This window comes from Hakea prostrata, chromosome 8, assembly GCF_041222555.1.
Source record: "Hakea prostrata isolate BN-2017 chromosome 8, UWA_Hpros_2, whole genome shotgun sequence".
Classification (NCBI taxonomy): Eukaryota; Viridiplantae; Streptophyta; class Magnoliopsida; order Proteales; family Proteaceae; genus Hakea; species Hakea prostrata.
The window spans coordinates 42,290,666-42,306,026 of record NC_142607.1 but is presented as its reverse complement, the minus strand read 5'-3'; the positions used below and the strand labels follow the sequence as shown (position 1 = coordinate 42,306,026).

General features: G+C 39.8%; 1 protein-coding gene, 1 long non-coding RNA gene and 1 other non-coding gene across 4 annotated transcripts in view; 2 read left to right on the top strand and 1 right to left on the bottom strand.

Moving 5' to 3' along the window:
• The window catches only part of LOC149007993 (uncharacterized), a 28,236-nt gene extending 17,932 nt beyond the window's left edge, over nt 1-10,304 (top strand). Inside the window, exon 3 of the long non-coding RNA XR_016175219.1 lies at nt 9,881-10,304. This is a non-coding gene — a long non-coding RNA (uncharacterized LOC149007993). The remainder of the gene's footprint in view (nt 1-9,880) is intronic.
• A 17-nt stretch (nt 10,305-10,321) lies between these two features.
• TRNAA-UGC (transfer RNA alanine (anticodon UGC)) lies at nt 10,322-10,394 on the bottom strand. Its single transcript has one exon. It is a non-coding gene; the product is annotated as a tRNA-Ala (tRNA).
• Nucleotides 10,395-13,710: 3,316 nt separating this feature from the next.
• Nucleotides 13,711-15,243, top strand: LOC149007991 (two-component response regulator ARR17-like). 2 transcript variants are annotated; one of them, XM_089165519.1, is made up of 5 exons: nt 13,711-14,076; nt 14,262-14,347; nt 14,609-14,686; nt 14,938-15,008; nt 15,112-15,243. In XM_089165519.1, the coding sequence occupies exons 1-5, from the start codon at nt 13,974-13,976 to the stop codon at nt 15,236-15,238; spliced, it is 465 nt and encodes a 154-aa protein (XP_089021645.1). In that variant the 5' UTR covers nt 13,711-13,973; the 3' UTR covers nt 15,239-15,243. The 2 variants fall into 2 exon arrangements, with proteins under 2 accessions (XP_089021645.1, XP_089021644.1); XM_089165518.1 differs by having other exon boundaries at nt 14,935-15,008.
• Nucleotides 15,244-15,361: the final 118 nt, after the last annotated feature.

The window sequence follows — 15,361 nt, the reverse complement described above, 5'->3', positions numbered from 1 at the left end:
TCCTCCCGACGATTCCTTTGGGGCAAGGATCCTGTCTTAGGCGGTAACGAGATACGTTCTAAGGCACTGATTCTTGTCCCATTGGGCGTGGTTTGGCGCTTACTACGATCGGGATGAGTTTCCCTTTGTTCCCGAGTATTTTTTACTCTTAGGATACGCCTTGGATGTCGGGATCCTCGTACTGTCCTAAAGGCTCTCATCAGCCTTCCCGATTGGGTATTACGCCTTGGTCCTTGTTCGACCCCGATTTGATGCACCAAACCGCGTAGTACCCCCTGCATCTCGAGCATGCCCTTTCGTATCTCCTCCATATCTGCCGTAATGGCTTGGTCCCGAGGACCTCGCGAAGTTCCTTCGGCATTCGGATCTTCCAGAACCAGATTGTCCTGAAGTCCCTCTTGTTCTTCGTGGGTTGATGGGTCAACCATTTCTTCGGGAATTACTCGATCATCCCCGGTACTTTCTTGTCGGGAACGTCCGTTGGTTCGTCGCACCATGGCTTCAAAGCTTTGTCGTTCCCACAGACGGCGCCAAACTGATGCGGATCAATTATGCTTCTGGATCCGACTGAGCCTCCTCTCGTATTCGAGACGATGAGTCCTGCAAGAAAGGTTAGATGCGGGCCGGCTTGTGTGCCGGGCAGCCACCTCCGATGGCAAAGTCAGATAATGAACAGAGTAAGGACTCGTGCAAAAGCTACACAAGATTATACTCAAGAGTGTATTGGCTTTCTTACCGGAGGGGTATGTCTCTACTTTTATATTGTAAGTGTTACCTTTTATGTATTTGGTAAGTTAGCCCGACAAGAGCCGTTGCCTATCCGGAGATCTCGCCTTTCTGTTACTGGCTTCAGCACAGTCGGTAGCGGAGTTGACTATCCTTATTGGGAAAGACCGCCTTATTTGGGATGTGCGTCTCATCCGTCTCAGTCGGTCATGTCCCGACTACATGTGAAGCCCCACTCGGGTCCAGTCTGATAAAGAAAAGGGAGGTAGACAACGGGTGTCCCCAGGTTGGATGCAGGACAACCGGGTTATACCCGATTAACCATAAAGATTCCGTATTAAGTGGTCCAACCATATCTAAGTGTCTCTAAACATACCAGAACCTTTAGGTTGTGAAAAAACCAAACTGGTAGTTTAGTTTTATATCCTGATTTGTTAGTGCAAGCAGAGTCGGTTGTATATTTTGTATTTAGCATTAGAACACACAAAGTTCAATGAAGACTACTAAAATATGCATTACGTGAAAAAATTCATATAATATTACTCATCAAAGAATTTCTAGTTCACAATCAAGACTAAAACTCCCCCTACAAAACCTTTCCTTGTAGTAGATGCATTGAAGTAGTATTCCTACACTTATGCTCACGATACGTACGATAGTTTTTTCCTCCTCGTGAGTGTCCGAGTTTTTTCCTCCTTGCTGTGAGTAATACTTGTTTCAGTCGTTTCTCTCTGGGTTCAATGGTTCCTCAGCGAGCGAGAGGCGGTAGATATTCAAGAGGAGGCAGGCTGCCGGAACCTATTCGTCCGCCTCTACAACCCTCTCACAGAGAAAACCCCCTTAGCTCTCACCACAATCGGCAACCATTTCAAAGAGCCACCAACCAGATGCACCAGCAAAACCTCCCAAATGTTGAGCCAACACCTGAAGACCTAGCTTCGGATGAGGAAACAGAAGTTCATCTGCAGGTCGGAATGTCTGCGATTAGTAATTTTTCTCCTGATAGTACGTTGGTGGGCAAGGTGCTGTCGGGGAAGCCATTTCGACGACAGGCTGTAGTGGAAGGACTACCAAAAGTTTGGAATACGAGATTTCCTGTAGAGGTTCTCGAAAATGAAGCGGAGAAATTCATATTCTGTTTTGAACATCCAACAGACCTGCAGAACGTGTTGGCGGAAGGCCCTTGGACAGTCTCAGGTACCCTAATAATGCTAGAAAAATGGAGAGAGGATGAGAAATGGGGGTTTAATACGATGGATGTTTGGATCCAAGTCCACAATCTTCCTTCTGATGTAGCGACCCAGGAGAATCTCTCACATCTTCTTCAGAAATTAGGAGAGCCGCTCAAAGGTATGCTTATCAATGGTAATCAATTTGGAACTCGTATTGTTTATTGTCGATGCAGAGTACGCATCAACATCACCAAACCACTAAAGACTTTGATTCCGATAAACATTGGAGGACGACGACTAGCTGTGTTAATCAAGTACGAACGCCTTCCTTTGTTCTGCTATTTTTGTGGATTGTTAGGACACGATGAATCACGCTGTACGAGTATGTATGATCGGAGAGCCACTGGCGAGCATGAATGGGACACGGCAGATTTTCACCAGGCTAGGAAATTTTCAAATGAGATTTAGAGGAATACCCCCTGACGGAAGGTTAATTGAACGAGCAGAAAAATTTTATTTCCATCCGAAACCCAACACCCCAGAAGCTCAACCATGTCCACACCAGCAAGAACCTCGACAACCCATCGGCAGGTGCCTCATCGGAGGTAGGGACGACGACCGGGAGATTCCTAAGGAGCAGCACCCACAATCTGACCTCTCTGTCATTACCCTGAATAGGACAATGCGACGGTTGAGGCAAGACGTGCATCTGACTGATGCAAGTACCTCTGACAGGCCACAGGACCCACCTTCATCCCCACCAATCGTTGCTAATACCAGTCCAACAAATCCTTCTGACAATCTGATCGCCGCACCATATTCCCCAGAATTTCAGCAATCCCTTCTCTCACAAATACTGGAGTCGGGGAAATCACCCTCATCCCAACCGTTACACACGACTTCCCAAATAGAGCTGTCAAACCTCCTCCTCTCCATCATCCCTCACCTTTCACACTTTTCCCTTAACTTAACTAGGGTAACTCTTCACTCCTCTCCACAATTGTGGACCCCACCAACAACGGTGCAATCCCAAATCATTTTTCCCTACTTGACCAAACAACAATCCCAACTCACCCCACCCCCCGGCCCGACTTTCCATATCCTTAATCCAGCCTGAAGTAACCATAACCCAACACCCGACTCACTGTGACCAATATACCCAAATGTTGCCCCATCACTCCCATCCGTCGGATGAATTACCAGATCAAAGCATTTTTTTCAACAATCCAGCTGGCCACTTTCCACTCGACCATTCAACGTTAAGTGAATATCATGCTTCAAGGAACTCACCTGGGCCTAGCTTGATTGCTCCCTTACCAGGTTCACATCCTGCAAACATTCAACCACAACATGCACCAGAATCTCAAGAAGAGGATCAGCAAAAAAAGGAGATGGAGAAATTTCAACCCACTGGTAGTAGTCCTAAGCTAGGAAATGGTGAAAGTCAACAACGAAAGCAGAAGACAGCACAAAGCTTGAAGGCAAAAGTTAAAGCCAAGAAACTCACAAGTGTTGAAAAATTGAGAGGTAATTTGATTATGGAAGCAGAACATTTTTTATCCATTACCCCCGTGGAGGATGCAGGCTGCCATCCCCACGGGAGCCAATGAAGATATTGGTTTGGAATTGTAAAGGCATGGGAGGATCTCTCACAGTTCGTCATCTCTGTAGACTCTCAAAGGAAAATAAAGTGGATATTATCTTTTTGATTGAAACTAAAGCACAGAAGATCTACTTAGAAGGTATCAGGAGAAAGCTTAATATGGATGAAATGGCAGTAGTGGATCCTATTGGCTTGGCAGGTGGCCTCTGTTTACTATGGAAAAAGGAATTTGCTATTGATGTTCAGAGCTATTCACAAAATTTCATGGATGTCTACGTTCAACCACCACATACAGTTGGTTTCTATTTCACTGGAGTGTATGGGAGCCCTGTGCGAGCTGACAGAAAGGGTATCTGGCAACAGATTCAACGCTTTGGAGAAATACGAGATCAGAGATGGATTATGGCAGGGGACTTTAATTCTTTTCTTAGGTGGCAGGAGAAGTTAGGAGGGTCTTGTAAAGGCAGCGTTGATGTTTCCCACTTCAGAAACCTGGTAGAACAATGCAATCTAATGGACCTACAATCTCAAGGCCCTGCATATACGTGGAGTAACAAGCGTAAAGGCAGCAATGAAATACGTATTCGTCCTGGACGAGCCTTAGCAAATAATACATGGCGCTCTACCTTCCCTGAAACTCTTGTTTTCACTAAAGTGGCAATCGGGTCTGATCACAGCCCATTAGTTATCAATTCTGAAGGAAAGCCTCAAAGGGGACCTAGACCCTTCATATTCCAGGCAATGTGGTTAAAGCATGGTGATTTTAATATGGTGGTTGATATGGCTTGGAGGAAAAAAGCAACAGAGGAATCTGAGAATATTATGGATGACAAATTTGGGCAGTGTCGTAGCGAATTCATACTCTGGAACAAAAAAGTCTTTGGAAATCTGCAAAGAAATATACAGAACACTATGCACCAGCTGGGAATTCTTCAAAATCGATCAGTGGGTGAGGCGGATCAGGAGCAAGAAATTTCTCTCATGAATAGATTGGAAGAATTGCTGCAACAAGAAGAAGTTTTTTGGGCTCAAAAGTCTAGAGTTGACTGGTTAGCTGTAGGTGACCAAAATACTGGATATTTTCATGCTGTTACTACCCAGAGAAGGCAGTTCAATAGGGTAATGAAAATCAAAACACCCAAAGGTGATTGGACTGAGTCAGAATCCATAATCTATAAAGAATTCAAAGAGTATTATCAGAAATTGTTTACAACAGAAGGGTGTGACTCGACGGCTACCAAGGAGGTGTTAGAGGCTTTAAACACCAAAATCAATGAACAAGAGAGTCAACATCTCAGCTCACCACCTTCAGAAGAGGAAGCACGAACTAGCTTGTTTCAGATGCACCCCCTCAAAGCTCCCGGAATTGATGGCTTCCCACCTTTATTTCTTCAAAAATATTGGGAGCTCATCAAGGCAGATCTTATGGTTTTTCTAACATCATTTTTTGAAACAGGTATCCTTCCTCCTCAGGCCAACGACACTCTAATCAGCTTAATACCAAAAAAGGCTTGCCCGGAGGAAATCGAGCATTTTCGTCCCATAAGTTTAGTTAACACCTACATGAAGGTCACAACGAAGATATTGTCTGCTAGATTGAATCGATTTCTACCAGAATCAATTGATCTAGAACAGTCTGCATTCGTAGAGGGGCGCTCCATCTCAGATAATGTAATGGTGGCTCATGAAGTTTTCAACTTCGTGAAGAAAAAAAAGAAAGGAAAGCTGAAGATGGTTATCATGAAAATGGACATGAAAAGGGCGTATGATCGAATGGAATGGCCCTACATTGAACAGGTCCTTCTTCATATGGGATTCCCTCAACATTTTGTGAAGCTACTTATGGCATGTATCACTTCAGTTGAATACTCCATCTTAATTAACGGGGCTATCAGATGTGTAATTAACCCTACACGTGGACTACGGCAAGGAGACCCATTATCGCCTTCATTATTTGTTTTGTGCAGTCAAGGGTTTTCAGCTTTAATGCGCAAAGGAGAAGATTCAGGGCTGATTCAAGGTATTCAAATCAGAAATAGAGGGAAGCGGCTCTCACACATGCTCTTCGCTGATGATTGTTTAGTTTTTTCAGAACTAAAGCTAACAACATTACATCAGGTGAAGACTCTCATTAGTTCATACTGTAGAGCAAGTGGACAGCAAGTGAACAGAGCTAAATCCAGCCTCTGTTTCAGCAGCAACACTCATTCTAAATTCAAAAGGTGGATCTCCCGCATCTTTAAAATTCCATATGGAGATGGTCCATCAAAGTATCTCGGCCTCCCATCTACAATTGGAGTTTCAAAAACACAAGTCTTCCATGAAATCAATGATAGAGTGGAAAAAAGAATACAAGGATGGTCTCAGAAGTTGCTGTCACCAGCAGGTAAAGAAATATTGTTAAAATCTTTAGCCCTTCCTATATCAAATTATGCAGCTGGGCACTTCCGATTACCCATGAGCTTTCATCGAAAAAATTCCCAAATGGCTGAAACATTTTTTTGGGGAGCTATAGAAGGTAATGAGAAAACTCATTGGATGTCATGGGAACGTTTATGCATGTCAAAGGATATGGGAGGACTCGGTTTCAGGGATGGCTCATTACATATTTACATAACAGAGCTTTGTTGGCAAAGCTGGCTTGGAAACTCCTAACTGACCCTTCTTCACACTGGGCTATGGTTATGAAAAATATTTACTACCCAAAATGCAGCTTTCTGGAGGCAAAGATAGGGAGCTCGCCTTCATGGGGCTGGCGAAGTGTTCTGTTAGGCAGAGAAGTCATTAAGAAAGGCATTGCTTGGAGGGTTGGGAGGGGAGACTCCATTCATATATGGAAAGATAAATGGGTTCCTGGACTAGCAGATTGGTGTATTCCAGCCTCTATAGCACCATCAGAGGAGATAGTAAATGTTAAAGATCTAATAGATATGGATGGTATGTGGAATAGAAGCATTCTGAATACTTTGTTTCCAGAGGAGATTTCTTTAGCCATTCTACAAATCCAATTGCCAATGTTCCCTGTAGAGGATCAACTCATTTGGGCTGCTGATAAGAGGGGTATTTTTACAGTAAAATCAGCGTACCACATGCTGATCAATGAGAAGCAGGAAGTTAAACGAAGGAAAGCTTCAACCTCAAACCCGAAAAAATGGGAATTAGTGGATAAAGCAGTCTGGAAAAAAATATGGAGCCTTAATGCGTTACCGAAGGTGCGAGCACTACTATGGCGTGCATGTAACCAAGCTCTAGCAGCTGGAGTGACCTGCCTACATAGAGGAATGGAAGTGGATGATAAATGTGCTAGGTGCGGGGAAAGAGAAACCACAGAGCATATATTTTTTTCATTGTACTTATGCGAGGGCGGTTTGGTTGGGTTCGAACCTAGGATTGCGTTTTGATGAACGGATGGATTACACGACTGATCAATGGATTGCAGAGTGGGGGCAATATAAAGCGGTGGACAAAGGTATCTATAGGTACCTGGAAGCTCAGATTGGATTTATCATCTGGTATCTCTGGAGAGCCAGAAATATAAATCTATTTAATGGTGGCAGCTGGCTTCCTGCTGATGTGATTCAGCTAGCATCAAAGGCAGCAATAGAGTTCGTCATGGCAAAGAATACCTTAAGTGACTCAAGAGCTAGTCAGCACAATGTGGTAAGTGATCAACTACGAAGGAATCAAGCTGATTGCTGCTCATGGAGTCCTCCGGAAAGGGGAGTACTAAAAATAAATTCTGATGCAGTGCTGAAATTAGACAAATCAGCTAGCGGAATTGGTTTTGTTGTAAGGGATTGGCAAGGAGATCCTGTATTGGCAAGATCCATGCCAATGGTATTCGGAGAAGCTGAAGTTGGAGAGGCGTTAGGTATCAAGCATAGCTTATGGACTGCAATAGGGGAAGGCTGGCTTCAAATCATCATAGAATCTGATTGCCTTAACGTCGTAAGACTGCTCTTACAGCCTGATCTTCCAGTTCCTACTTGCTTGATGAATGTCATTGAAGATATTCGTCGGCTTGCTTGTGCACCCATCTCATGTTTTTTCTCTTTTGTTCCAAGGAATGCTAATTCTGTAGCTCACTCCTTGGCCCAGGAAGCCCTGGCGTTTGAGACGGCGTTAGATTGGCCTATTTCCACTCACTGGTTGAAGGAGCTTGTTCCTCATCCAGTTTCCATGTCTTGTTCTTAATCGAGTTTTATACCAAAAAAAAAAAAAAAAAAATTCCTACACTTATGCTCCACTAAGAAATATGGGTGGTCTACTGAAAGTACCAAATATGGGTTTCTTGTTATGGTGTTCCAACCCCTCGAGAATTGGTGAAGCCACTCAAAAGTCAAAACTGATCAACATTAGTGCTGTTTTGTACTGAAACCAAGTTGAAACCCTGCATTCCTACTGAGTCACACCCAGTTATGCTTCAGCCTTCATCAAAGTCAAAATGTCATAAAACCTTGGCGGTTTCCTTTACCAGAAAAATAAATAAATAAACCTTGGTGGTTTTAACAAAGATTGTGAAGTATGCTAATGTTATCATGCATCTGGGGTCACGATCACAGTGTGATCCTAACCTTGGGCTTTAACTTGGTGACTACATGGGCATGTTTCTGTTTTCAAAGTAATATCTCTGATGCTGGGTTACTTCTTATCTTTCTGTTAATTTGGAATATTTGGGCATGGAGAGTGTAGACACTTTCTGGGACTTGAGATTGATCAAGTCAAAGATTGGTTGTTCTTACATGAGCACAAATAGGCTGGAAATCTCTTAGTGCAGTTAGCATGAGTGATGCCAGGTTGTCTATACGCTACTAGGGTTGACACTGAAGTAAGTCATGATGATAGATGATCTGGAAGACTCAGTCATGTACACAGGCAACTCCTAGGTGGCAAGATTTTTCTGACTGACTCAGTCTAACTTTGCATGCTCATTTCATAGCCTCATTTAGATTTTTCTCGTTGCATTTTACTATATATAGAGAAGGAATTCCTGATTTTGGTATGCCATACAGAAAAGAAGAAATGTGCAAGCTATTTGTCTGTTGTGATACTATGGACACGAGCACTAGAAGATACGAATCAGTAATATGGTAGAGCAGGAAACCACATGGTTAATGCAGTTATGAATGATCCACATCCACTAGTGAACTATTGATTATCACCATATTTTGACTACCCATCTTCGATATGATTGTTAGAAAATCTTGTTTTTCATTTAAGGACCAAACATGTGGATGTACCCCGTCATTTCATTTGAGAAAAGGTCCTGAATGTGAAAAATACATTGTAGCCAGTTGAATAAGGGAAACAATGCAACAATTTGTTTATTGGAGGAAAGTACTTTGTTTTACCAAGCTTGTCAAGTATGTAGATGAAGTTGGTATGACAAACAGACTAGAAAGGAGAGTCAATATTGAGGGCAGAATTGAGGGTCCCAATAACTGGGGTCATGGATTTCAGCCTCCATCCAAGACTGCCAACCATGAGCACAAACTACCTCCAAGGGGCACTGCTATTGAAAATGCCCTTCAAAATTTTCATGTTGAAAATTGTATAAAAGAGAACACGTTTTAGTACAAATCATACCATCATGTATCTCTTTCTGTTTGTTATCATTTGTGATTCTTTGAAGGTACTCTTTGCCTTTCTTTTGTGGGACGTACTGTGAATGGTAAAATTACATCTGACTTTGTATTGAATCACAGTAGTTCATATCTCAACCTTCTGGATTCACCTAGAACCCCATATCAACCTCTTTGTTTTATTTTTCATTCTGGGTTTTGTTCATTTGTTTCTTTCCCCCTGATGTTTTATTATTTTCTTGGAGTTTTTCATTTTTCAGTGGTGGGGGTGGGGGAAACTCATCACTGTGCCTGTCCCTGAGTCTTCATAGCTGAGGCGTCTATAATTAAGATTTCAATGATTGGATTCCAGGGATGGGGTTGTTCCAGCTAAGCCTGATCTGTTTAGTGTCAAATTCCGTAATCTGTTGGATGATTTGATTTGTATGCCTTAGGATTGGTCATCCTTGAAATGAGAAGTGTCAGATTCCCAAATCTGTTGGATGATTTGATTTGTATGCCTTCAGGATTGGTCATCCTTGAAACAAGAAGTGCTTACTGTACTCTGAGCTGGGGCTTGTACAGGGAAATAGGAAATCACTGGCAGACAAATTTGAATATGTCATGCATGGGAAGCTGTACAAGATCTCAGAAGAAGGTTCTGGAACTAATGTTGAAGTCTATGTGGCACACCAATTCTGAATCATGTATTTGTTTTCTTGTTTTGATTCTTCTCTGTTTAACCACTATAGATATCGATTTTCTGTCAATCCAGTCTTCAAGGTTTGTCTTGCCACTGACTATTATTTTGGTTTCAGTGAGATATATGTTTCATATGGTGACGGGGGGGGGGGGGGTCCTTCCAATGCTGCTAATTTTGAGCTTGACCAAAGATTGTTTCTCCTGATGAGGAAAGTCTGAGACCCACCACCTCTTTTGCTGCTTGTTATCTATATTCCATGCCTTAGAGGCAAGAACAAATGCCTTTTCTGTCATTTATTAGGAGCTGTATAAAATAGTTTCTGGTAGTTGCCTTAGTATAGAATACTGTTATTGCTGGGATTGAACCATCAAATTGTGGTAGACTCAATTGCTTCTCTTATATATGGATCAGATGTTATGTATGTTGTACTATGGATCTTGTTAAAGTGTTAAAATTATGGATAGTAGATGAATTCTGTTTATAAACCTTTTTCAGGAAGATCACAAGAATAATAGAATAGTAGTATAAACCAAAAGTTATTGGCAGTTGTTTTAACTGGAGATGCAGGGGATCGAACCCTGTACCTCTCGCATGCAAAGCGAGCGCTCTACCATTTGAGCTACATCCCCGGTTGAGTTTTATTGTATATTTTTTTAATTTTATTATTTTACATATAAAAAGAAGAAATCGGGCATTTAGCCATATGCCTATATCTCCCATTCGGTTCAAAAACAATTTCTGATTACGGGCTTGTTCTTCGAAATTGCTTCAATCATTAATGTGCATGACAATCAAGTGAGATTTCAGTCCATTGGATCTGAAATATCCTCGACTGTTGAATTTTAATGGACAAGATCGAAATTTCGACCTACATTTCTATCCGATGGATCGAAGTGTTTCATATGACATAAATGCGTAGGACTAAAGCAAGGTCTCTTGTTCTTTGGACGTGCTTCTTGCTGTCTTGCAACATTTCATGACATCGCATATGTTTTTTTTCCACGCTAGTGACACTTAAAACTTGAATGGTTACATAATTGTGAACTGTGAGATTCTTTTCAAACGTTATTTAACCCCAAAGATGGAAAACCAAATCTCTCTTTCTCTTTTGCATTTTTTTAGGGTTTTTTCCCCGACTCTTCAGCCTTCATCTTCTATGGAACCTAACTACATGCCAAGTATTTGGTTATTCTTTTAACAAGAATTCTTTTAGATGCTTCATGAACAATTCAAACTACATATTCTTTCTCAACTTCATACCAATTTTCTATTTACATTTTTAAGTGTAGGGGTCCATAGTGGAATATATGTCTTCTTAAGCTTTTTGAATTAAGATTTAGATATAATAATTCATAAAATGCCAACGTCCTCATCTCCCTCTCTTACACGCATATGTATATCTTAATGGAATATTAAGGATACTGAAAATGTGAGGACCACCGGGTGGGTAACTTAATCTTTTGATAGAAAGCGGCAGCTACTCAGCCAGTGCTCATTGACATGTTATTATTTTAAGGAAAGAAAAAAATTGATCAGTACCTCTTAGTGAAGAGATTAGGTTCGACTCTCCCATATAGTATATGTAATAGCTCTCACCCCTAATATATATAAGATCGATAGTTTCTTAAAAAATTGATAACAAATCAAATAAATAAATAAATAAAGTAACTGACATGCTGCTAATTAAGGCCTAAGGTTAAGGCACCTCAATATATATATTAAGGTATCTAGACCAAGCACCTTTGCCCCCCACCTTCTCCAAAATGTACCACTTCTGTAATTCAGACTTTATTTGGCCGAAATAGGGTTTTGATGTTGTTGGTGGAATTTGATTATTTGGATTTTATCAAGTGAAAAAATGTCTAGGAATTATAGTTATCCTCAAGGAGGTGTCTTACCGTAAAAAAACACTTGACTTCTATTCATTCTCTTTTGGTCCAGCCTCCAAGGTTCAACAACATAATGATGTCTTACTTGTTTACATTGTTAATGGAGTTGTCAATTGCTTCGCTTCTTTGCAAGTTGAATGCATTTGTTTGTAATTGCTCATCCTCTTAATGAATTTATATTTGTCGGAAAAAAAGCGCTCATTTTCCAAGGTCTAAATGGTACTCTTTCATCTGATTGCCTTTTCGTGGTGCGCTTGCTAACCCATGCCTACAAATTTGATGAACGTCATCTCAGATATCTGTCAGCTATCTTAGGCCCCCATTTCGTGTGTTTTTTCCTTTATTCTAAGGAGTGCCAACTCCCTGGTGCACTCCCTAACCCAGGGAAGCCCTAGCGCTTGAGATAACGTTAAATTGACCTATTTCCACTTGCTGGTTGAAGAAGTTTGTTTCCTTCTTCAGCTCCTGTGTCTCTTTCTAGTTAATCTATCTTTCCACCAGAAAAAACACCCTTTCATTGGTTACCAAAACAAAAAAAAGTGCCCTTCCATGGATGATCACATAAAAAATTGGTTCAAAATGATTATTTCTCAATGACATTATCTACTGCTTGATAACCTATACCATTATGAGTTCCATGAAAGATTTGTTTTTATTTTTGTTTTTGCAGTTGTGGGGGAAGGATAACATGACCTTGACCGGGGCCTAATTTGTCTGAAACTCCAGCCTATTTTTGACTACACAACCAACGTGTGCATGTTTGACTGAAAAAAAAAAAAATCAACGTGTGTGAGAAAATATAAAGATTTAAAGGAAGCAGGAAATCACTGGCAGTCGGGTCAGGTGATTCGGTTTACCGAAAAAAAATAGGAAAAGAAAGAAAGAAAATATCAAGTGATTCAAGGCTTAAAAAAAAAAACAGGGCCAGGTGATTCAAGAGTGAATTAGTTGAACTCATGACCTATACTTTCTTAAGCATGGTTTTCTTTCTTTTTTAATTTTTTTTTAATTAAGGGTTTAGATCTCTTCATTTGTTTGCCACTACACTGACTACAGCTGCCAGACCAATGAAATATGAATATTGAAGTAAGAAAAAAAATATATATTAAGGCAATAAAAAGGAAAAAGTTTGATAATTTATGCGTTGTAAAATGTTTAGTTTATAGGCTCAAGTCATTTATTTCTATCATTGATCTTACAGATTGGATCATTCGAATTATTCACTAAAATATGTTAATAAAAATATATTTTTGAAATTGGGTATACGAATTGAAGTCAAACATCATAATTAACCTTCTATTGTGAAAAAAGAAAAATACATTAAAAATAAAAATAAGACTATAAGAGAGAGAAAAAAAGAAAGAATATCAATTGGTTGATTAAAAGTAAGAACAAGGGCAGAGCTTCCCCAAGGCCAATGAGATCAATGGTCTCAGTTGGTTTTCTGAAACTTTTCATAGATATCCCTTTGGCCCTCGTTTTATGTGTGAAATGCTAGAACCTAGTTCTTCATTAGAGAAAAAATAATGGGTTGAAAGATGGTCGTTAATAATTAGCTTTTAAGGTATTTAACAAATTCATAGAAATCAAAGTGCACGATTCACCACCCCCCGCTCCCTTTTTTTCCAGTATCTTATCCCACTACATCACTTGAATTCATTTCACTCAATTTGGATTTGATTTTGCAAAACCCTAATCAGAAGCCAGTGGTTTTTGTTTAAATTGGTTTGGGAAAGGTGAAATCTCTAATTCAAAGAATTTTGCTCCCCCAAAAATTAGAAAGATTATGTGAGATTAGTAAAAGGAAAATAAATAAAGAATCTGTGACAGTTGGATTGTGCCACACACATTTCTCACATAATATAGCTCATTGCTGCCCTCAGGGAAGAGCCTGTTCCTCTACTTCAAAAGCACTGGTCAAAAACATAATAAAGGGCCCACATTATTCAAGGATAATGGAAAATGGTGGAACCATTCATATGAAATCAACTCCAAAAACTGAAAAAGAAGAAAAATTCTTTATACTAGATAAAATCTGAGATAGCGAATTCTCTATGGAAATAGTGAGCTGGGAAGATAAGGAAAACGCTAGGAATTAACTAGAGATACGAATTTGGATTTAGCAGAAGTAACATGGAATTTGAATTCTAATAAAAAAAAGACCTCCTAAAGATCACGAAATATCTGTAACCGGATTTCAATGATCTCTCATCTTTTTTTAATTATATTATAGATTCTTTTCCTATAAATCCCGCCGTCTCACGTTATGTTCTTTCACATCTCTTTGCCCTCTTCCACAATTCATCTCTCTGAATTCAAATGGATAACAGTGAAGGAGAAGAGCTTCATGTTCTAGCTGTTGATGATAGTGTCATTGATAGGAAACTTGTTGAGAAGCTGCTCAAGAAATTTTCATGTAAAGGTAAAACCTAGTGACCAGTTTTTGTTTATGGATTATAGAATTCTATTGATTTCAGTTGCTTTTCTTTGTAGTCAATCATAGGCATAGACAAAATGATATTAGTTTTACCTTATCGTACAAAATAGGAGTAAAGAAGAATCAAATCAATCTTCTAATGTGATTAGGCTTCAATGTTGATGTTACAGTGACAACAGTAGAGAATGGGCTAAGGGCATTGGAGTTTCTGGGTCTGGGAACCGGTGATGACCATGGTCCTGCATTTAGAAGCCATGTAAGTGCCATGGAGATACTTTTCTCTCTTAGATGATTCAATACCATAGTTATCTTTGCTTTGTACATTCTGTGTAAGATGATATGTTAGTGTAGCTTTAACAAACAGTACGTAAAATTCCGTCATAAATCGAAACTCTTGTGTAAAATCATGTAGGTCTAGATATCTCAGAGTTTATAGATCAAAAGGAAAGATATTATTGAAAAAGCATTTCTATTCAGAAATTCTTACCCAGTCTATCTGTTATTATTCTGCATGCAGGGAGTGAAGGTAAATCTGATAATCAGTGATTACAGCATGCCAGGAATGACAGGTTATGAGCTGCTTAAGAAAATTAAGGTAATTTATCTTATCACCGTTAAGTATTTATGATTCACAAAAGAAGGAATGTAGTATTGAGTGCCAAGTATACCAAAAAAAAAAAAGTATTGAGTGCCAAGAAAAGAAAGTAAAAGAATTTAAGGAGAGAGACATGAATCAACCTTTATTTTGTCCATTCATGTTGTTCTTCTTTTTCTTGGCATCCAAACTGGAATGCCAATTCTAGGCACTTGTGTAAATCTGATATATCTGTCTTATTCTGCTAGCAGGAATCATCTACCATGAAGGAAATTCCTGTTGTGATTGTGTCATCAGATAACATCCCAACTCGAATCAACAAGTATATTTCATCTCTTTCAAATTTCAATACACCTTTTCAGATTAAATGCATTTAACAGAAAATCATAATAATGTATCTAAACTGTGTTGCTTTTTATGGGCAGGTGCTTAGAGGAAGGAGCTCAAGAATTCATGCTAAAGCCCCTTCAGCAGTCAGATGTAAAGAAATTGAGATGTCATATGATGAAGATCAACAAGTCATGCAATGGGAGATTGTATGTTGGAAGATAAAACCTTCCAATAAACAAAGAAAGAGTCAAGAAGATTTTACCATTAACATACACGAAATGTATTGATCATATAACACGAAGCTTTAATATTGCAATAGAAGAACTTGCTTTGGCTGAGTACTTG

Bases quoted from the DNA above. Each gene is read 5' to 3' on its own strand.
- LOC149007991 (XM_089165518.1), top strand. From the start codon at position 13,974: ATGGATAACAGTGAAGGAGAAGAGCTTCATGTTCTAGCTGTTGATGAT. The intron at 14,687-14,934 runs GTAATTTATCTT...TTATTCTGCTAG, and splicing joins AGCTGCTTAAGAAAATTAAG to CAGGAATCATCTACCATGAA. The intron at 15,009-15,111 runs GTATATTTCATC...TTTTATGGGCAG, and splicing joins ATCCCAACTCGAATCAACAA to GTGCTTAGAGGAAGGAGCTC.